General features: G+C 36.2%; 1 protein-coding gene across 1 annotated transcript in view; it reads left to right on the top strand.

Moving 5' to 3' along the window:
- The first annotated feature begins 23,950 nt into the window (after positions 1 to 23,950).
- LOC145246118 (sulfide:quinone oxidoreductase, mitochondrial-like) overlaps positions 23,951 to 24,620 on the top strand; it is a 79,274-nt gene continuing 78,604 nt past the window's right edge. The window contains 2 exon segments of the mRNA XM_080107956.1: positions 23,951 to 24,307; positions 24,309 to 24,404. Coding sequence (XP_079964082.1) covers positions 24,131 to 24,307; positions 24,309 to 24,404 — 273 coding nt within the window. The 5' untranslated portion in view covers positions 23,951 to 24,130.

The raw sequence follows: 24,620 nt of genomic DNA on the forward strand, positions 1-24,620 counted from the left end.
ATCCTCAGAGGAGCAGTGTTTTCTTCGCTTGATCCCCGTCTCAATTGGTGTGGGGACCGTTGGTTGTTGCTGCTCCTCTAATTGTTGTTTCTCCGGTTGATGCTGTTGCTTTTCTGGTTGCTGCAGCCGTTTTTGTTGCTGCTGTTCTGGCTGTTGCTGCTGCTGCTGTTTTTGTTGTTGCTGCTGTTTTCGTGGCATTGGTTGTGGAATTGGCCGCGGCAGCTGATGTTGTTGCTGCGGCTGGTTCAACGGCTGGTTTGGCTGCTGCTGCTGTGTCTGCTGCCATGGCTGTTGCTGCGGCTGTTGTGGAGGCTGCTGTTGTTGTTGCTGCCTCGGTTGTTGGGTTGGTTGTGGGACGGTGGCAGATGGGATTGTGGGCTTCCGTTTCCGCCTCATTACCGTGATCCATTCCTCCCCTTTGGGCTCCTGCACAGTTTTGGGTTTCCTCGGTGCTGGGGTTGGTGCTCTGGTTGCAGGAGTTGTGACAGCCTGTTTGGACACTGGTGCTGTCTCAGAGGTTGGGACCGCCTTTAGTGTCACTTGAGTAGGATTTGACCTTTGAGGGCAGCTCTTGGCCATGTGACCCTGTTTTTGGCAAAACCAGCAGTGCGGACGACGCCCCTCCACTACTACTGTCATAGTTGCCTCCTTAAATGTCAGCTGTGCTGGTATCGCCTGGAAGCCTTCTTTCTTTAGCCTCATGGCCACAGTGTAGCTGCCCAAGTGCATGCCGGTTTTCGACCGCACTGGGGTTATTTTTTCCACCTCGCCGAACTGTGTGAAGAAGGATCCCAGGATTTCTGCTGATATTTGCATAGGTACATTGAATACCTGCACCCGGGTCCTTGTCCTGCCCTGGTATTCGGGCTTTAGTTTTGTTCTCCCATACTTAATTTCCTGTAGGGAGAGTCTCTCCGCATCTTCCTTGGTGGGTAGGAGGATGTCCCACATGGCGTAGCTCCTCTGGTACAGGTATAATACCGGGATGTTTAGCTTGTGTAGGAGCCCTGCCATGTCTTCCTTTTTCATCCCTAGGAGGCGGTTTTCCGGCATATCCGAGATGATGAGGGAGAGCACTCTGTCTTCGATTGCCTCCCAAGCGCCTGGCACTGGTTTAATTTCTGCCCCCTCTATGTATTGTCTGTACTTGGTCAAGTACAAGTCTCTATACTCTTGAGGGGACAGTTGCTTCTCTACAGTCTTCCCCCATGCCGACCCTCTTGTTGGTGTTGGATCTTTGGTGAGGTTGGACTGTTTTTGCTGTTCCTTGGCGGAAGGGTTGCTATTTTGAGGGGCATTTTCCTTTCCGCTTTCCTTTGGGACCGACTCTCCCTGCTCTATACTTCTTCCAGGAAATACTTCCCTTTTTGGGGAGTCGGCCTCCTGGGGAGCATTGTCCTCTTTATTGTCTTTGGGAGCTTTTGCCCCTTTTGTTTTGGGGAGGTTTAGGCTGTATGCCCCCTCGTTTTCTTGATTTGCTCCCCTTTTGGGGCAGTAGCCCTCCTGGGGAGCACTGTCTCTCTTATCGTTCTTTGGGGCTACTGCCTCTTGATTTTTGTTGTCAGAGCGGGATGCCCTGTCCAACATTGTTTTTTCTCCCCTTTGTGGGGAGTCGCCCTCTTGGGGAGCACTGTCTCCCTTATCGTCCTTTGGGGCTACTGCCTCTTGATTTTTGTTGTCGGAACGGGATGCCCCGTCCAACATTGTTTTTTCTCCCCTTTGTGGGGAGTCGCCCTCTTGGGGAGCTGCTGGTGAGTTTTCTCCTTTCTGAGGGGCGTCCTTTGGTTTAGTGTCCGGGCGGTATGCCCCGTTGCTTTTTGCTTCCCCTGTTGGGGAGTCGTCCTCTTGGGGAGCAGTTTTTCTTGTGGTAGCCCCCTGGCTGGGGGTATCGGTATTGGTGGTCCCCGGGCTGGGGGTGTCCATTTTGAAAGAAGCTCTCTCTTCCCTGTATAATTCACCAAAATGAGTGACGTGGAGTCGACGTCCAAATTGGGAGCCGACTTTGGCGCCAAAAAGAAGTGGCGCCAAAGGCGGCAAGAGGGGAGATAGAACTGAGAGAGGGAGTGGGAAGTTAGTGGAGGGAAGAGAGAAAGTGTTTCCGACCCTCCCTCGCGGGAAGGTCGTAAATTATCAGCTCGGATCCCCCCCCGTGGGGGAGGGGGGAGAGCAGAGAAAGACAGACAAAGTGGGGGTGCGGACAGAACGCTACCCAACAAGCTCGCCGGCCACGAGAATGTGTCGCCAGAACAACACTGACTATCGCTGTGTATGTATCAGAGAACAGATACTACACTTTGATCTTGTCACCCGGGCCCCGGAGGGCGCGCGGGCAAGTGGCTTTCGGCCTGTGATTAGAGTCGAGTTTCGCTTCTTTTTTTTTTTTTTTTTTTTTTTTTTTTTTATACCGAAAACCGAATGTAACGCGTGCCGATGCGGGAAATGTCGAATAATTAACGTTTGAAAGTCAATAAAATTAAATAGACAGGCGAGCTCCGTGGGTAACTCTGAGATATTACAATTTATAGATGATATAAAAAGTTTTAAGAAGTTGTAAACCGAGCAAGCGCTTCTCTGAAAGAAGCCTTTTGTGAACATCGAGGAAAAGCGTACATACATACATACATACATACATACATACATACATACATACATACATACATACATTTTCGCTTTTATATATATAGATAGACGACAAATAGTTTTCTGTTGTTCGCTGGAAAATTTCAAACTTGACGAATGTAACAATTGGGCTAATTGCAATATTTTGACATGTTAAATATTAATTGCAAATAAAATATTCTTTAGCTATAAATAAAAGCAAATGAGAGAGTGTGAGAAGATAATAATCATCTATAATATAAATCTCACCTGTCTGTTTAAATGTATGTATGTATGTATGTTGCATCGTGATCACATCTCCACATGTATATATGTATGTGTGTATAAATATAATAAAAAACTTTTTTTAATTAAATAAAAAAATCAAAAATAAAATAAATAAAAATAAATAAAAATAATAAAAAAATTATAAAACGTATTAAATGAAATAACAAAAAATAATATTTTTAAAAGTACGTGGAAATGAATGAATAATCAACAATAAAGCAGGGAAAAATGGTCTCCTTCTGTCAAGAGGTGATGTATGTATGCATGTATGTATGTTTGTATGTATGTTATGTCAGGTTATGTTATGTCATATGCTACTGGTACCATGTAACCCAGTACTACCTGCCTCATGGTCGGGTCACCAGCGACTAAACTGGTACCCCCACCAGACTAGTCTCCCTGAAAGATTAAAAACAAGACCTTTCAAAGGGCGAATGAACCCTTTTTCGGGGTCAACAGCCAACTAGCACTGTGTGTGTTTGTGCGTATGTGTGTGTTGGGGTGGAGAGGGCTCCCGTAAGTCGTGGCGAAGGCAACCTTTCTAGGAGAAGCAAATCTCTGATTTAAAAAACCATAAAGCGGGAGACCAGTACCCACATTAAGCTGGTCTGCAGTTTAACTTGTTGTTGGCTATCTTGCTCTTGCTTGTTGCTGGATCTCAACATTTTGAACCGAGAGAGAGACTTAGCTGTCGTACAAAGCTAAGACTCTGTAACATCATCTGTGTATAGATATTCCCTCAGGTATTTGTCTATAAAAGTGGTCCTGTGGCGATGGAAAAGTTGTGACGCATGGAAGCTTGAAATGCTGGAAGCATGAAATAAAATTGCTCTTAATGACCATCTTCAGTGTCATGCCTGCTTGAGCGTGTGAATTCACCAGTAGGAAAAAAAAAAAGTCATTTTTGGGCTCATGGACTTTAAGTGTCTGAGGGAGTGGCACTCGTTTGACAAGACGTTGCAATCATCATGTATGTATGTATGATGCATCTTGATCACATCTCCACAAGTATATATGTATGTGTGTATAATGTATATGTATGTGTGTATGAATGTATATGTATGTGTGTATAAATATAATAAAAATATTTTTTAAATTAAATAAAAAAAATTAAAATCAAATAAATAAAAATAAATTTAAAAAAATAAAAATCATAAAAAAATCATATACGTATGTATGTATGTATGTATGTATGTATGTATGTATGTATGTATGCATGCATGCATGTATGTATGCATGTATGTATGTATGTATGCCTAAAACTTTCGATAGAGGTGACGGATTTTCACAAGATCAATATCGTTTTGAAGCTTGAACCTCCAGGCGACAAATATCGAAAAATTGGCTAAAAACATTAATTCCTTCACCCTCGACTGGGCACTTTTCTACAAGGAGGGGGTCGCTTTTTTCGCCGATATTTTTGAAAGTCATCCCCTCTTTTCGATTGACTAGCCTTAATTTAAACCTTCACCACTTCCAGTTTGGCAAGTGACGCAACGGCAAAGACGTCACATTTTTTTTTTTTTCATATTTTTTTCCTCTTTCGCAGTACGGGTTCAAGCCTGCCTGCTACTAACTCGTTTCTCCCTTGTACATGCTACTAACGAGGATAACAAATAAAGCTGGTTATTAAATGTTAAAGTGAGACTTCTTTTGTTGTCTTCATCATTAAAACTAAACCAGCCTGATCACCGCCATCTGCTGAGTAATCACTGAGCTCCCGCCGGTGCTTGTGGAAAAGGCATGCTCCCAGTTCCAGACCCATATCGAGGTGATGATTGAGGCTGAAGGCGGCTACATTGGATAAATGTTAGCTCTACTACATAATCAAGTTAACTGAATTGAATTTTTCAATAGAATTTAAAAAAATAAAGCTGTAGTGTTGTTTTCTTTAGAGCGACACTTTTATCGTTCCACCCTGCAGTAATAAATGTTTGAAGATGTTCCTGCCACAAGGGAAGCCATCCCCACTGTATGCACATATTTTATTTCCGTGGTGATCTTGAGGGTCAGGTTAGGAGGTTAAGTTAGAATAATCTTGAATCGTCTAAAAGAACAGTTGAGCCAATGCCGGTTTCGCAGGTCAGTAACAATAATGTTTTCACCTGAAAGGTGTTGTTTTAAGCTATCACGAATCTACATAAACACCCAATTTTATTTTCAATATTGTTGTTTTGTTTCGTTTTTCAAAAATAGGAAATGATATAAAACTAGCATTTCCGGTTTACATTAAAAGTGTATGGAAGGGCGGAAGGATAGGGGGGGGGGGCTGCTAAAATTTGTAGAATCGTCCGTGTTTCAATAAGATTGACATTAACAGTGCATTTGACATTTAATAAAACAAACGTTTTGTAATTTGCTTTTTTGTCACTAAACTAAAATAAGCAGAATCCCCTACACCATTTTCCTCTCCCTTTCCCTAAACTCCAACCACAACCTCCCCAGTCTGCCCCAACCCAGTCTCAACTGGTATTTTCCACACCTTTGAAACGACACATTTAACCAATGTTTTTTGGTGTGTCATTATAATAGATTTTGAAGAGGAAAATTTTCGTCAGAGAGAGAGAGAGAGAGAGAGAGAGAGAGAGAGAGAGAGAGAGAGAGAGAGAGAGAGAGAGAGAGAGAGAGAGAGTAATCTCATCAAACAGGATTTAGAAGAATAAGAAGAAGAAGAAGAAGAAGAAGAAGGCTTAGAAGAAGGAGAAGAAGAAGAAGAAGAAGAAGAAGAAGAAGAAGAAGAAGAAGAAGAAGCTATAGCAAAGCCATTGTTTACAAACGGTAAAGTTATATGAAAAATAAAAAAAATGAACTCTTATGTCGATTTCGACTTATGAGGTCCTGCCACAGCAATTAAATTGCTCGGAAATCCGCAGAGATAATTTGTTTATAGTGGTGAAGGCTTTGTGTAGAACCAATCGTTTTTTGGTATTACTTCTAATCTTTGTCGGTACAATAGCTGCCACAGAGCAGAGTATATAGTAGTCCGAAAGTTTTTACATCAGAGTTACCTTCTCCTAGATGAATGTCTTCATGAAGACTGGGGATGCATTGCTTTTAGTGAATTAATGCGTCCCCAGATACCAACATGGAAAATTCTATGACTCAGCGTGATACATACAGCGCCTAGTTTTCCCAAATGGTTATCCACCTGGTACTGGTCAGGCTTGTTGTTGCTTAACTTTGGTAATATGGTGAGAACCAGTGTGTCAACGTGAGTGTGCTGTATATAAAGTAATATATAATCAAGGTTGTAAATTAAAATTTACAAGAAAATTTATTATTCAACAGCAAAAGAAAATTTTATTTAGAAATCCTTTTATTTGCGGAGTTTTAAAGAATGTTGTTTGATTCTTCATGAGAAAGAAAGACATTAGCAAATTATCAGTATAGCTGACCTAAGAATTTGCTGGTTATGGCATTAGATGAAACTGCCAAAAAATGGGAAATGGAGAAACAAACTGAGTATACAAAGTTCGGAATGAAAGAAGACGATAGTAAAACCCAAGAAGCAAAGAAAATTTTTTTATAAAAATAGTTAGAATTTCAATGTCGGCAAAAACGCAAAGGTAAGCCCAGAATGAAAACAATCCAATTTAACTTCCAGGAATATAGACATCCACCTGCAGTAGTCAAGAATGTCGAAAAAAAAAAAAAAAAAAAAAAAAAGAAAGAAAGAAATTCAAGGTTAGATCTTAAACTTCAATCACTGAAAGCTAACCCGTTCATATTTTAAAAAAAACATAAAAACTTTTCTGTACAACAAAATTTGTTTCCTCATCCTCCTGCCAAACGTGACTTCTCATTATGACTGTGACGTCTCTCGCGTGATCCATTTCTCAAACGTGCCCCAAACGTCACCCACATCTCTAATGTGATCGTCTTCTTAAACGCGCTCTCTCCTTTTTATAGCCTGCTTTTTTCTTAGTATGACGTCATTTTGCTCGTGGCTCGGTATTTGCCTATAGTCGTCCGCGCTATCACACACATACACACACACACATATATATATATATATATATATATATATATATATATATATATATATATATATATACGGGGTGTCCATAAAGTCCGTGTGCAATTTTAAAATGAATTTTTCCAAAATCAAATCCTTTTTACATGTTATTTCTATTGCAATCACAAATAAAATTATAAATATTTTAAGGCGCACACGGACTTTATGGACACCCTGTATAAACTGCGACAATTGCTTTATTGCAGATTAGTAAAATATCAATATTTCACTAAATATATGCCCCAAAAAATGAAAATTGTATCATCAAATGACTGTTTCAAGGTTAGTTGTATCCCAAAATTTTATTCAAATCCATGCGATATTCACGAAGTTATGACATTTTATTTATTATTAAGTAATTTATATTGTCCATCGCTTTATGGCAGGTCTTTTAAAATGCCAAAAAAGGAGCGATTAACGGTTATTAAAAAGGAAAGGATTGTTGCTGGATTCGCAGAAGGATTGTTCACCAAAGATTTAGCTATGGAGCTGGAAAGGAATCCAAGAACTTTGGCTTCATTCGTGAACAACGCCAACACCAAATCCAGAAAGGATAACGGCACCAGGGAAAACCGTTCACATCGTGATATTCGGAAAATTCGTAGGGAAGTCAACCGAAACCCAAACAGCACCAGTGCTTCCATTTTTGTAAGAGCTGGAATCGCTCCAAGATCCAGGCAGGCCTGATGTAATGTGTTGAATGGGATGGCAAGGAACATCAAAACTATTCCAAGGCCTCCATTGAACAAACAACATAGGGAAAAACGTTTGGCTTGGGCACAGAATTACATGAAAATGGATTTCCAACATGTCCTTTTTACAGATGAGACCCGTGCTACTCTTGACAATCTGGATGGATGAGTCAAAGTTTGGAACTTGAACAGAACTCCAACCCCTTACAGAGTTCATCGCTAACAATAAGGTGGAGGCATCATGTTTTTGTTGAGAATCATTGGGGATAAGTTGGTTGGACCATTCCGAGTTCCAGAGGTTGTAAAACTTACCAGCAATGCATACACGTCCTTTTTGGATAAACATTTGTCACCATGGCTAGATGATCTACCATTGTCACGTCGCTTTCAGATGATTTTTATGCTTGACAATGCATCATCACATCCTGCTAGGGCGACTGCAGCCTTCCTTGAATCTATGGGCTTCTTTGGAGAAACCCTCATGAGCCGGCCACCGTGTTCTCCGGATCTTAACCCCATTGAACATCTCTGATCAATATGGAAAAGAGGTGTTTATGAGGGAGGAGAGCAATTTACTTCAAAGGATGCCCTGTTGAGGAAAGTAGTTGATGTCGCCAGAACCATAACTCTTTTTCAGATCAAACAATTGACTTCTTCGGTGGACAAAAGGTTGATTAAAGTTATTTTCAAAAAATGGTGTATATGGCGATAAATAATTCATTTATTTGAGACTTAGCACCTAGGATGTGCGTTTTATACTTTAGCAGAAAAATATAATAAAAGTAAAGTTTTCATGAATAGACGTTCTATTTTTGGCCTGAAACAACATTTTAAGAAACCTGCAATAAAGCCATGGACAGTGGAAATTCGTCGATAAAGAATAAAATATCATAACTTTGTGAATATCGCATGAATTTGAATAAAATTTTGGGAAATGACCAACCTTAAAGCAGCCATTTGATATATATATATATATATATATATATATATATATATATATATATATATATATAATTTAAAGGAGGTTAGAACAATAGTCTAAAGAGCAGAGTGTATTTTAATGTAATAGTGAAATTACTAGTTTAATTAAAATACAGGAAAGAAAAAGTGCTCGTTGTAATTTAGATATATAATAAGCTCAATAGGTAAATATCCTAGAGCTAATTTAATATTTAGTAATGTGATTGATAATTTAAAATTTATCAATCACATTACTAAATATATATATATATATATATATATATATATATATATAATGTTTTAATTTTTTATTGAGCCCATAATAAATTTACATTATTGTTTCCATTTGACTTTCACCCCAAGAGATGGGGTAGAGTACCAATTTCATCGGAATTTATAGGTGGACTGAAATTTAAACTTACAGAAATGAATATAAAGTTATTGGGGGGGGGGTTATTAAATACATACATATATATATATATATATATATATATATATATATATATATATATATGTATATATATATATATATATATATATATATAAAATAAAAATTACAATTAAATTTACCAAAATGATCCAAGATGGTAAAATTAAAGTATATTATAAATATTAAAGAATTAATATGTATAAAGTTATCTCAGCCAGATGTAAAAGCTCAATAAAACCAAATAGGAGATAGAGCTTATAATATGAGCAAACAGTTAATGAAATATGTTAAAAAACACTTTGAAATGAGTTAAAAACATATTTAATCTGAAAAGGAAACACTAGATAAATGGATAGTCCTTAATCCACAGAGTTTCAAAGAAATACTTTCCTTCTCATCAGTGGGTAGGAATTAGCAAAAAAATGCATTTTGCTAATTCCTACCCACTGATGAGAAGGAAAGTATTTCTTCGAAACTCCGCGGATTAAGGACTATCCATTTATCTAGTGTTTCCTTTTCAGATTAAATATGTTTTTAACTCATTTCAAAGTGTTTTTTTTTTAATATGTTTTATTAACTGTTTGCTCGTATATATATATATATATATATATATATATATATATATATATATATATATATATATATATATTAAGGACTATCCATTTACCTACTGTTTCCTTTTCAAATTAAATATGTTTTTAACTCATTTCAAAGTGTTTTTTAACATATTTTATTAACTGTTTGCTCATATTATAAGCTCCTATTTTCCTATTTGGTTTTATCGAGCTTTTACATCTGGCTGAGATAACTTTATAAATATTAATTCTTTAATATTTATAATTTACTTTAATTTTACCATCTTGGATCATTTTGGTAAATTCAATTGTAATTTTCATTTTATATATATATATATATATATATATATATATATACTTGTTTATTGTTATATAAACATGCTCACATCCCGCTGCTACAAATAGCCACTTGTTTCAATCAAACAACAGATATCATCAGGCAGCGACTTGACTATTCAAAAGTTCAATGAATGAATAGTCAAGTCGCTGCCTGATGATATCTGTTGTTTGATTGAAACAAGTGGCTATTTGTAGCAGCGGGATGTGAGCATGTTTATATAACAATAAACAAGTATTATCAGCTCTTTTTATTGAGCACTATCTAACAACCTCGTTGAATTCATTAGTCCATTACTTTTGAATATAAAAAAAAAACCCGAGTATATATATATATATATATATATATATATATATATATATATATATATATATATATATATATATATATATATATATATATGTGGCGGATTTAAAAGAATAAGAATGAGATCGATTGTTTAAGAGGAAACTTATCAGGATAATGCAAAGCTCAACAAATTGCTTTTGAGTTTATATAGAATATCAATAAAATAAGAAAACGACAGCATAAAAAAATATACGAATGTATGCGGATTTAATCGTTTATTCAATAAGGATGATACATCAATTAGGGATATAGGATAAGTAAAACTCTTTATACCGTGGTATTTCGAAGTCTAATGCTTCTCATCAGAAGACGAGAGAAGATGATAGGTAACATAATAGGGAAGTGACGTCAAGCGATAGTTACATTAGGTGCGGAATAATTGTGCAGTGAGAGATAAAATATTGAGGCTGCTTGGGGGTGGGAGAACCAAATTGATGATGAGCTTACTTACCCTACACCCCTAATTGGTGTATCACCCTTACTGAATAAATGAATAAATCTATATGTTTTTATATTATCATTTTCTTACTTTATTGCTACTCTCTCTGTGTCTTTATATATATATATATATATATATATATATATATATATATATATATAGTTATATATTTATAACTAACTAGCTCTACCTAGGTATTGAGCACTGTTGAAGTAAATAATTAAAGTTTACGCATATATATATATATATATATATATATATATATATATATATATATATATATATATATATATTTAGGCAAACATTATTAAAAACAACAGAGATACCTTGCTTAATGATTCTTTTTTTCATTTTTTCGATCTTTCGTAAGATTTTTTTAACTTCAAGATGGAAGGTATTTACAAATGTTCCATGGTTCACACGAGCGCTTTCGATTCTTTCTTGAATCATCATCAGGTGGAGATAAAATATTCAAAATAGAAGTGAAATATATAGTTGCGAATGATAAAAAGAGTCAATGTAAAGTCGATTAAAATATACATTTACGAGTGATAAAAAACTCGATTAAAAATTAGGATGATAAAAAGCAATGTTAGTAAAAGCAGTCGTATACTGGTTGTGCTAAACACTTCAGCACATTATTGCTACTTTCAAAATTAATGCTATTTATAGATGGGTGCTGGGTTTTTATATATAGTGCTTCAAGTATTTTTAATTTTTTACAATTACTTTCTCGTTGCAAAATCCTTGTGTTGTCCACGAGGACCTTTCTAAGATTAGAGGGGGGGCAGCTATGTTGATTTGTTAAATGCTGGTATATTGAGCTAGTACTGTTCAAATGCATCGTTAATCGACGGGACAATGTTGTTTTTGTATGTCCAATATATGCGTTTTTATTTTCGGAGTTACACTCTCCTGAGGGGCATTGAAATTTGTACACAATATTGGTTTGCTCCAACATTTTTGTCGCCGGCGAGGAGTTATTTTTAACGATGAGGTTCTGGGTTCGATACTTCTTATAGTATATAATAAATCTAATCTTAGAATTGTTCTCTAGATGTGCTCTATATCTATGTATGATGCTTTTCATTTTTTTTTTCTTCCACTCTAAAATTTGGTGTCATTTGGGTTTTAGAAAATATGTCTATAGGGTTAGTGTTAGAAGATTGACTAGTATTGCTGTAAATGTAAGATCGAAAAAATGAAAAAAAAGAATCATTAAGCAAGGTATCTCTGTTGTTTTTAATAATGTTTGCCTGAATGAAGGAATGCTGTCTAAATGGTGGGTTGGTTGTTTTACGGCATATCAACCCTTTTCGGGTTATTTAATGCCGAATCCAAAGATTTTGAAGAAAATATTTTTTTAATAGAATATATTTGTTGTTTTCGCATCGGTTTCTATTTAACCCATAGTTGGGACCCTAACAGGTACTACCACTCCGGGTCAGAGTGGACCTGGGAGCAATGGTAATTAAAGGGTGGCTCCACACTCCCCAAAGCCCACAAGCTGGGGCCTCACCACTGGATATAGTTTAAGGTCATATCCAGGACCCCCATTGAGGGATTTTTACCCTCTGCAGGGGGGCAGTCGGCGTATTCTAATGCCCCACTGACAGGGCCGGCTGCCTAAATACACTAATATATATATATATATATATATTGAATAAATTCTTATTGAAATGGCATATATGCAAGACAAGGAATAAAAAAGTTAAAAATAAAACACTATGAGTTATAAGGTTAAAAAAATAGTAATAATTCTATGATAAAAATATTATATAAAAAACACAAAACAAAAAACAAACGTAATATACATATATCTCCAAAAATACAGACACGAGATGCCATCAATAAGTTTCCAGACTTTTTTCTACAAGCATTTAAAATTTCCGTAAACACTTGAAAATTCACTATGTTATTGCCATATATCTTATGAGAGTATTGACCAATTCGAATGAACAGCTACAGCAGGAATTGGAATACACCATACTAAAGTCTCATTATCACAGTTGGAAAAAACAAATTCCACAGAAACGTATGGAATGCTTTAGATTACTCTTGTATGAACCAAGCATCAGTTTTTGAGTGGCATAAGAGATTCAAGGAAGGTAAGAAGTCTGTGAGGGATGATGAGAGGTGTGGAAGAAGTAAGGAAGTCAGAACATCAGAGTTGATTGGTTATATAAAGAATTTCTTGGATAAGGATCGTCATGTGTCTATAGAGACAATAAGTGCACAGTTTGATGTCAGTGTGGGAACTGTGCACACAATTATTCATGAGGAACTGATGATGCAAAAATGTTAGTAGTAGAAGTAATAATATTAATAATAATAATAATAATAATATTAATAATAATAATACTAATAATAATATTAATAATAATAATAATATTAATAATAATATTAATAATAATAATATTAATAATACTACTAATAGTATTATTAATAATAATAATAATATTAATAATAATAATAATAATAATATTAATAATAATAATATTAATAATAATAATAATAATAATATTAATAATAATAATAATAATATTAATATTAATAATAATAATATTAACAATAATAATATTAATAATAATAATAATAATATTAACAATAATAATATTAATAATAATAATAATAATAATAATATTAATAATAATAATAATAATAATAATAATAATAATATTAATAATAATAATAATAAACCAAACCCAAACAACAACAACCCGAATACAAATAAAAATAAACATTTCTAATAACGAACAAGAAAAATGCAACTATACATCCCGCACACTCTGCCCACTTCAAAATAAATGCCTAACTAAAAGCATAGTTTACCAGGCCACAATATTTGCAAAAGAAAACCCGAATAACAAGAAATATTACGTAGATTAGATTTCAAAACCAGTTATTATGACCACAAAATTATGTTCGAAAACAAAAAACACAGATGGAAAACAGCACTAGGAAATCAGTACTGGGAACTCGAAGAAAGTGGACGCTCGCCAATAGTCGAATGAAAATAGTAAGATAAGCAAGTACATGTAGAGACCTAAACGATCCATGTAGATTATTTGTGATCTTATTCTTTAAAGAACCCCAACATCTATTAAACTGTAGGAGAGAAATAGCGAACAACTGTGTGCACAGGATAAACGATACAAAATAAATTTTGAAACTGACAATAACAATAGAAAATAAATAAAATAAAATAAACATAGATATTCATAAATAAGTATATATATATATATATATATATATATATATATATATGTATGTATGTATGTGTGTGTTTGTGTGTGTGTGAACTAACCTAATATCCGAAATATAGACTAAAACACAAAAGAACATATCTAACTACACCTAGGCTGAAAGTAGATCAGTTTACTACAACAAAAGAATATCTACCCTTCCCATAAAACACACAAAGAAATGAGGTGAACCGGAGGTAAATTGGGCCTTTGTCCTGTAAGTGCCCACCCATTGGCTGATTAGGATGGGCGTGGTGGAAACTAGGAAGATGATTGGCTAACTAGAAAATTCAAAAGCATATGCGTATATATAAATGCGCGATAACCACAACTCTTCGCATAAGCCTGACGAATTCTCACAAGAATGAAACCTGAAATATTTTTTGTGGCTTAATTACCATATATATTTTCATAACTTACTATATATATATATATATATATATATATATATATATATATATATATATATATATATATATATATACATATTATTTGGATCACTGTTCTCATCTATCATCCGATATAAACTTTGACCTTCTTCAAACTCAGAAATCTTTCTGTCGAACTTGGGAATTTTGAACAGAAATCTTCATTTAATTTGCAGTTGTCTCCTGCGTCTCCCACACTGAGGATTGAACCTTCAACCTCCAACAGGGTGTCATTTACAACTGATTTTACCAAGTACTTTATTCACTATGCTACAGGTCCTTTTGAATTCTAGTATGAACTTTGGGAGCCTTAAAAAATTCCCAAGTTCAACAAGATACACTTAAAGAAGGTCGGAGGTTATATCGGCTGAAACGTTGTGAGAATAAAACTCAAGATGAGAACAATAGTCTGAAGAATCCAAATAATATGAACAATCAAGATGTTGTATTAATCTCTACCTGACAAACTAATTAGACTTTATCCTTGAGTGGCGTTTTGACTTTGATAAGTGGCGACTCCACTCTCTCTCTCTCTCTCTCTCTCTCACACACACACACACACACACACACACACACACACACACACACACATCTTGAGTACACGGTACAGTGGGGGAAGAGGTGGCTGGTATCCTTTAATGCATCTAAAACCAAGCTCCTATCTTTACATTATCAACGCTCTTTTGAATTTCAATTGAAATGGATGGCTCTCGTCTAGGGGAGGCTCCATGTTTTGATAAGCTTATGGGATTGACCTTTACTCCTGACCTGAAATGGTACATACATCAAGTCTGTTGCCAAGGTTGCTGGAAAAATGCTAGGATCCTTCTACCGCTCCAGAAGATATCTTACTGCTGATGCAATTCTCTATCTATATAAAAGTCAAGTACGTCCAAGGATGGGCAGGAGCTGCTAAAAACAGCCTATCCTGCCTTGACAGAGTACAAAATAGACTTCGTGGCTTAGTGGAGGACACCCTTTTCTCTTCCCTGCAATCTCTCTCCCACAGGAGAGACGTTGCGAGCCTGTCTTTGTTTTATCGTTACTTCCATGGCAAGTGCTCGTCTGAGCTCCAATCTATGGTCCCCCCTTGCCAATCTTTCATGATAAATACCCGTCTAGCTGAAACCACTGTCAACAATTTTCCCCACTCTTTATCTGTGCCAAAACCAAAACATAGATTCCATGAACAAAGCTTCTTTCTTAGAAGTGCACGCCTGTGGAACTCTGTTCTGTTTGCCTGTTTCCCACCTGACTACAACTTGGATGTCTTCAAGTTCAACATAAACAAATTCCTGATAAACCGACCCCTTAAGTTAGACACTTTATCAAACCTCCAATACCAACGATTACTACGATACTATCCCATTGATTACTGTACATGCAATAACCCTTATCCCCGAGTGGCTTCCGGGCCTTGATAAGTGGTGACTACCTTGTAAAAAAAAAACATCTGCATTAATTAAAATATAATATTTATGCGTATTTTACGACCGGGCGGCCTGCTAGTTATTATATGAAAAAGAGTTGACAAATCTGGGCTGGTGCATCTGCTACTAGTCTCTCACTCCTAGACAGGGTTCAAAAGAGTTGGCAACCTAATAGGTCCTGGACTGTCATCTAAGCTTTAGCCTCTGTCCCATCAACGTAATGTAGCATCCCTCTGCCTGTTCTACAAGTATTTCAGTGGTGAATGCTCTGACAAACTGCAACCACTTGTGCCCCCTCGACGTAAGTACCGCTGACAAACCCGACAAGCAGCTAAATCCCACCCCTTCACAGTTGAGATCCCTAGATGTAAGAGACCATTCTACTCCAGTAGTTTCTTCCCAAGAACCGCTGGACTTTTGAATTCCCTTCCGAGTTCTTGCTTCCCCAACTGTACTGACATGCAGAAGTTCAAGTGTAACGTGAACCGACATCTTGCTACCCAACTCCCCACATAGTAGCCCTGTTTGGGGTGAAATTGCAATAAAAAAATTTTTTTTTAAATTCACATCCTCATCATTTTCAATTGAAGAATAGACTGGGTGGCGCTGAAAGAGGGGTGATGGGTAGGGAAGATGAAACAGACTAAGATAGGCAAAGAGATAAAGATGTCAGACACACTATTTTGATTTTTATGGTCCTAGGCAACACTGGTTAACCCTGCTAGTCAGTACGATGGGTGTTCCAAAAGAAATGCTTCCTATTTGTTTTATCCTGTTCGAATGAATCGGAGAGGACTGCAAATTGCATTGTTATGATGCCTGGACTTATGCATTCAAGACCTGAAAGTTTCATCTCTCTGTTGCGGATATTGATGGTGTGAAATTCTAAGAAAGTATCCACCGTCATGGACGTGCGTCAGAAGCAGAGATGCATCATTGAATTCCTGACAAAAGTGAATTCAAAATCGTGGTGACTATGTAGAAAAATAAATTATGGAACACAAAAAGTTGCTCATTTTAATGATGCCACTCCCGTCTTTGTAGCTCTTCAACTTTTTGAGTTAAAAAATAGGAAGGTTTACTTTTGGGACGACCCTCGTATATATATATATATATATATATATATATATACACGAGGGTCGTCCCAAAAGTAAACCCTCCTATTTTTTAATATATATATATATATAGTTATATATATATATATATATATATATATATATATATATATATATATATATATATATATATATACAGTGATGATCATATTTATTGGCACGGTAAAATAAAAGTTAAATTTTGTCTAATAAATTCTAAAAAAGGGATTAAATTAAAGAAAATAACAAAGTATATTATGTATTTTTAACTGGCCTTTCCGATGCAGCAATCGGATTTTAGAAAAAATAAACAACAAAGGAACAACAAACATAATTACAAAAAACCCTTGTTCAAAATTATTGGCACGATTTATTTAATAATCAATTGTATAGCCTTTGGCCTTGATTACCTTCCTCAGTCGCTTTTCATAGTTTACAACCAAGTTGTTGCACTCTTCAGTAGTAATTTTAGCCCACTCTTCCTGACAATAATCCTCCAATTGAATAAGATTCTTAGGCTTCCTTTGCATTACCCTCATTTTAATGTTCTCCATAAATTTTCAATTGGATTAAGGTCTGGGCTTTATGATGGCCACTACAAAACATTAATATGATTGTCCTCAAGCCATTTCTTAGTCAGTTTAGCCGAATGCTTTGGGTCATTATCTTGCATGAACCACCAACGACGACCAAGTGAGAGCTCTTTAGCAGAGTCTTTCAGGTTTTCATCCAATATTTTAACATAATCTTCCTTTTTTATGCTACCTGTGACCTTAACAAGTCGCCCTGGTCCAGAGGCAGCAAAGGATCCCCAAAACATCAAACTGCCTCCACCGTGCTTCACTGTGGGTATGGTGTTCTTAGGCAGGAAAGCTTCGCCAGATTTTCTGTAAATATAAGACACTTTATTATGGCCAAATAACTCTATTTTCGTTTCGTCAGTCCATAGAACACGTTTCCAGAATGCAACATCTTTATCAATATGACGTTTTGCAAAGGCTAGCCTTGCTTTCAGGTGCATAGGCTTCAATAAGGGAGTCTTTCTCGGACGACATGCTTTTAAACCAGCTCTCTTCAAAACTCTACCAACTGTATGTCGAGATACATTCACTCCAGAGGTGCTCTGTTCATCAACAATCTCCCCAACAGAGATCCTTGGGTTTTGTTTTACTTGTTGAACAATTTTCCGTTCATCTCTTGGGGAAAGAATCCTTTTTCTCCCTCTACCCTCTAAACTCATAACGTGGCCTTGCGATTTGAACTTGTTTATTATGGCTCTAACAGTGGATTTGGGAAGGTTTAGCTTCTTTGAAATCTTATCATAGCCCTCCCCATTGGTATGGCATGCTACAACAAGCTTCCTGACGTCTTCGCTGTGTTCCTTAGTTTTAACCATGGCGATTGAAAATTATAATTTAGTCACTTATAATAGTTTAAATAAATCGCTATCTAAAAATTATCTGAAAAAAATTATTCACTGAATTAGCGTTAAACAAGCATAATATGGCTATAAAAAAGTTCAGAAAGCACGTAAACCGGAAATTGATTGATATTATACTGATACTAAAAGAAAAACAAAGCCGTGCCAATAATTTTGAACAAGGGTTTTTTGCAATTATGTTTGTTGTTCCTTTGTTATTTATTTTTTCTAAAATCCGATTGCTGCATCGGAAAGGCCAGTTAAAAATACATAATATACTTTGTTATTTTCTTTAATTTAATCCCTTTTTTAGAATTTATTAGACAAAATTTAACTTTTATTTTACCGTGCCAATAAATATGATCATCACTGTATATATAAACGGCATAATCTAATCAGATCACCAAAGTTAAGCAACGTTAAGTCCGGTTAGTACCAAATGAGTGACCATTTGTGAATTCTAGGCACTGTACGTGCTCTCCGCTTATCTCGGCATTTGTTTCCAGTCATCCTATACATACACTCCACTTGCAACTGCTATATAACAACGTCGACTCAGTAGAGGTGTGGTTGGAGATTACACACCTCCTGCCACAAAAATTTCACATGCAGGCACCCCTATGCGTGGTATCCATGGTTTGTTTTATTCATATTTTTATGAAATACATCTCACACGTGTTTTGTTGACTAGCGGAACCCACTAAACAACTCATCAGATATAAAAACATATATTCCTCAGAAAATAGTTGGAAAGTTTTTTGTTTTTTTAGCATAATAGGTCGCTCATTTTAATGGTAACACTCCCGTCATTATAGCTCTTTAACTTTTTGAGTTAGCAAAAAAAAAAAAAAAATGTTTGTGGAGACGGCTCTCATGGATTCCATGAACAAAGCTTCTTTCTTAGAACTGCATGCCTGTGGAACTCTGTTCCGTCTGCCTGCTTCCCACCGGACTACAACTTGGATGTGTTCAAGTCCAATGTTAACAAATTCGTAATGAACCGCCCCCTTAAGTAAACACTTCATTAAATCTCCAGACTAACGTAATGTACTTGCAATAACCCTTATCCCTGAGTGGCTTCCGGGCCTTGATAAGTGGTGATCACTGTGTAAAAAAGAAAAGAAAAAAGAAAAAAGAAAAACTCACTTTGCTATGTTGTTTATCAGTCATGAAAAAAAAACATGAAAAAAATGGGTGTGATACAAGTTAGTTTAAGGGGTGGGGTGGGGGGTGGGGAGATGGATAGGCTGGTAGTGGGTGGGGGTGGTGAAAAAAAAGAAAAAGATACATAAAATGTAGTTTACATGCTCTAATGATTCCATAGAATCATGATAGCTATCAGTTCGATATTGGCTCTGTTGCTGTCGGACTGCTGTTCTGCTTAGTCAGGTTCGCCCTCCCAGGCTTTACCTTCTCTCTTTGCACCTTTATAGAATAGTAAGACAGTGTCATCCTAACATTCAAAAACGTGATCGACTTTGTCGTTAGCCGCCTAACCCTCGCTTCCACTTATTTTTATCCTTTAGTCCTCACATTCCATGAGTAATGTTTCTGACAAAGGGGGAACGATTGCTGTTTTCTGGGTCGGAATCCATCCGCCATCATTGCCTCTATTCAGTCTCGAAAAGACAATGGATACCCCCTGTAAAGTTAGCTGCACGTGTAATTGTGAGGCAAGGATTGCGCAGTGCCTAACCACACTTCTCCTGAATCGGCACTGCTTGATTCCAGCAGCAAGAAGTCCAGGACGACTGGAAACGCTGCCAAGATAAGCGGAGAGCACATAGAGCACCTGAAAGTCCCAAATGGTCACCCATTTTTGTACTAACCAGGATGAATGTTGCTTAACTTCAGTGATCTAATGGTGATCTAATGAAGAGTCTAAATTTTTGAGATTGTTACATGAAAAGGCTGTCCCCTAGATAAGTGAAAATGATATTAGGAAAAGGCCAGAATCGAACTCTGTATGCAATTGTTAAAGATAATGGAAATTAGAATCTTAGGAATTCAGTCTATTGTTAATTCTATTAGAAAGAGTTAAATATTGTTTATGTCGGAAAAAGAGTCGATTGTCCTTTCTTTTAGAAATCTGGATATTAAATATGTCAGTTAAATGAATGCACAATATGAGTTAAAATATATTGTTTAAAAATAGGTAAGATATTAAACAATTAGAATTGAGGATTTTTTGTTTGCCAAAATTGTGTTGGACAGACATATGAGAATCCAGATGAAAATTAGTCACATTGGTAAACACACTTCTGACGTCATACACAAAGAAGATTTCTCAATATAGGAATCGAGGGTTCGAGGTTAGAGAGTCAGTGAGAGTCAGTTAGTGAGAATCAGGAGAGATCGAGAGGAGAGCTCCTTAGAAGCGAAGGGAGGAAAGTAGAGCATGTAGCTATCCAAGTTTGAATTCCTGACATCACCAATCAGCCGGATGAATAATAAAGGAATATGTTTGTAACTGTTTGTCTCGTGTCGTCATTCCTTACAACCGAAAACGTATTGTGTTTTTATCATCATCTTGTAACGAACTTTGTACAACCCTTCCAAGTAATGTGCCTCCTCCAGCATAAGTGAAGTATCTCCCCCCCCTCTATATGCGTTAAGAACTGTTGCATCATATCTCTCAGTCCGTATTAATATGAAGTTCTCTATATTAATCATCACAATCCCACTCTGTTATAAATGTCTTCCCCTTAGAATTATCATCACCATCGTTATTTGTGTATTATGAGTTCCCGTTATAAATGTGCTTCACAACAAAATGAGGATTGGTTACTTGACCCATGACGCAGTGATTAGAGTACTTGGAAAATTTCAGTTGTAAAAGTGATATTCTCGTGAAAATTGAAGGTTCAATCCTCCGTGCGGGGCAACCGAAAAATACAATTGTGAATTACTTAGGACTTCTATCCAGTCATGGCTGACGGAACAAGAGCATGCTACCCCCATGAAGTAAATTAAAGGGTTCCGTTCAAAATTCCGTGCAGGTTCCCTAGTTTGACAAGATACACCTGAAGAAGGTCGGAGATTACATCGACTGAAACGTTCTGAAAATGAGATGCAAGATGAGAACAGTAGTCGGAAAAATCTAAATAATACCAAGAAACTATGACCTATAATTCTGTGCAATCCTAAGAGGTCGCCTCTCCCAGGTTTTATCTTCTCTATTTGTGAAGGGGTTAGTTTATTATTGCTAATCACTGTAGACTCCCCTACCGAGGAATGCCAACGGGTCTGCTCAGGCATTTTTGGTAGGCCAGAATACACTTTCTCTAATGTATTAATTTTTCAAATCCCTACCTGACCTTGTGTCTAATTCTTTGATTCCCAAGCTTATATTAGATTGTACATGTTTCTACGTGATTCCAGGCATTGCCCCCTCCTTTGGGTGAAGAAATACTTCTTTTTTTTTTTTGTCAGTCGCCAGACACCCCGCAATCCTATCAGGGAAAATTTTACAGCCAGGCATATTTAGTCTACCCCCATTTTACAGGTTGGGGAATGGAAGAAGGGTAATTTTTTTTATTTTTTTTTATTTTTTTACAAAGGAGTCACCACTTATCAAGGCCTGGAGGCCATCCGAGGATAAGGGTTAATGAGTGCATGGAAGTCAATGGGTCAATGTCATAGTAATCATTAGTAGTGGAAATTCGGTAAATTGGATTACTTAAGGGGACGGCTCATCAAGAACTTGTTTACGTTGGACTTGAAGACGACCATATTGTAATCAGCTGGAAAGCAGGCAAATGGAAGACAATTCCACAGGTGTGCAGTTCTAGGAAAGAAGCTTTGTTCATGGAATCTACGTTTAGGTTTAGGCACAGATAAAGAGTGTGGGAAATTGTTGATAGTGGTTTTAACCAGAAGAGTGTTTTTTGTGAAAGTTTGGCAAGGGAGGATCATAGATTGGGTGAGCACTTGCCATGAAAATAACGATAAAGCAGAGACAGGCTCGCAATGTCTTTTCTGTAGGAAAGAGGTTGCAGGAAAGAGAAAAGAGCATCCCCTACTAGGCTACAAAGTCTAATACTACAAATGACAAGATGTAACACGAGAGCAGTATAACTTGGAGGCATCTAACTAAACCCCCCCTCACCACATTCAAAATCAGTCACTGGATAGATTCGACATCTGCCTTAATCAAATCCGGCAGCATCCCCAAATGGAAGTGCCCGAGGCCATCAGTAATTTCCTTCACAAAAGAGAAGGTAATGCCTGGGAAAATGGTCAGATGATTTACAATTAATGCCGGAATGGAAATTTTATTAATACACCGCCCCTTTACCCCAATTTTAGCTAATCCTAACCCTAACCCAGTCCTAGGGAGGAGATAATGCTTGGAGAAGATTGTCTCATCACAATAGAACAGATGCTACACTATCCCCCCTCCCTCAGAAGGGGGAGGTAATACCTGGAATGATGATTTTATAACACCAGAATCAATACTACACTATATGAAAAGGAAGGTGGCATTGTTTTGAAGTATCTTGACGAACGAACACTAACTGATAATATGGAGAGTGGGGAGGGGGAGAATATCACGTGATTGAGATTAAACGGAAAAGACTGGAATGGTCTCTAGTGCTGTAGAGATTAGTGATCATTTCAGTTGTGGCTGTTTTTTTTTTTTTTAAATACATCAATAGCACATGTAGTAATAAAAAAAAAAATGTCGAAATTATTATAAATTCCAAAAATTACGAAAACTCATACAATAGAAATGTGCTGGAGATGTATTTTTATTAAAAAGCCATTCCACTATTACGTTCTGTTTAAAAATGGCTGCCCCTTAATTCAAGTCAAGGGAGATAACTCTTTCACATTAAAAACATACAATGAAACTTGATAATCTGATGAATTCTATTTTTACTTGTAATTATTTTTATACTGGATCATTTTTTTTTTTTAATATAATTTTTGGAATTTATACTAATTTCGACATGCCCCATAAGTACGTAATAATGTTTTCAGTTGAAATGCGTTGGTTGAAAACATTATTGATCTAGGTGCTCGTTCAGACAACAAACACCAATAACGAGAAAAAAAAAGAAAGAAAAACTTTATTTGTCACGGAATTAAGATTTTATATTCTAAAAATCACAAAAATTGATCAAGTATTTTTTTATTTATGAAAAACAAATTTGCCGTTTTTTTCTTTTTTTTTTTTTTTTTTTTTTTTTTTACCGATAAGTGACAGATGAGGCCATGTTTTACTTAAGACCATAAGAAGGGGAGGTAATCAGCCCTTGTTCACCGATTCGTTGGACACTTTTATTCACCCTCATTGAAACAGTAAAATTTTCTTGAATAAAAATAAAACCAGTTCATCAAAATACGTGATTTTTGGAATATTTCGTTTTCGTCCCGTGACTGGTACGTAGACCATAAAGACATTTCTGTATTTTCTTTAATTTTAAATGCCGCCAGAAGTGACACATCACTACTCAACACAAGAAGCACACACAAAAAAACGTGACTGTAGCAGACGACGAAAAGTAATCGATTGCATAATAAAAGGGCGTCCTTGACTCGAACGCGTCCTTGACAACTGACGAAATGAAATCTGATTGGCTGAAAAGGAAACAGATAAGAATAATTCGTTTCTTTTTATAGTCACGTTGTATTTATTGCTATTTGACTTGTAGTTGCGCTGTTATCCGGACGGATAGGGTCAAGGAGATAATCGGAAGCCGGCGTGATTTTACAAACGACCACCGAAAAAGCAAAACACTTTTAGGGGATCCTGAAAAGTCTTAATAATTGAAAATAAACTAAGAAACAAAAAAAAAAAAAAAAAAAAAAAAGAAAAAAAAAAGAAAATGAATCGAGCGACGTCAGTCCTAAAACTTTTCGGTAATAAATCCGTGACCGTCCAAATGACCGGTAGTTGGGACCACTCGGCTTTAAAGGCGGGCTATTTCATTCAACCCCAACTCATCGGCAGGTGCTCGATGTCAACTTCTTCGACGGAAACCAAGGATCGTTCGTACAAATTGGGTCGTGGTCGGCGGCGGCAGTGGTGGCTGCGGCGTGGCCGCGACATTCTCACGTTACCTGGGCAAAGGAAAAGTAGCTGTCATCGAACCCAACCAGGTAAATCAAATACTTGTTTTCTGTTTCTTCATTTTTTTTTATTACTTTTATTAGTTTTTTTTTTTTTTTTTTTTTTTTTTAGAATAAAATAAAAAAATAAAATCTTAATTCTAAAAAAAAATTTTTTTTTTCATATAATTTTAAATTTTACTTCTTTCGCCGTTGGCGTTAAGCGAACACAGAATTTTTTTTTAATTTTAAAATTTTTTAATGTTG

Source organism: Euprymna scolopes, chromosome 23, assembly GCF_053919585.1.
Source record: "Euprymna scolopes isolate OS-2025 chromosome 23, ASM5391958v1, whole genome shotgun sequence".
Taxonomy (NCBI): Eukaryota; Metazoa; Mollusca; class Cephalopoda; order Sepiida; family Sepiolidae; genus Euprymna; species Euprymna scolopes.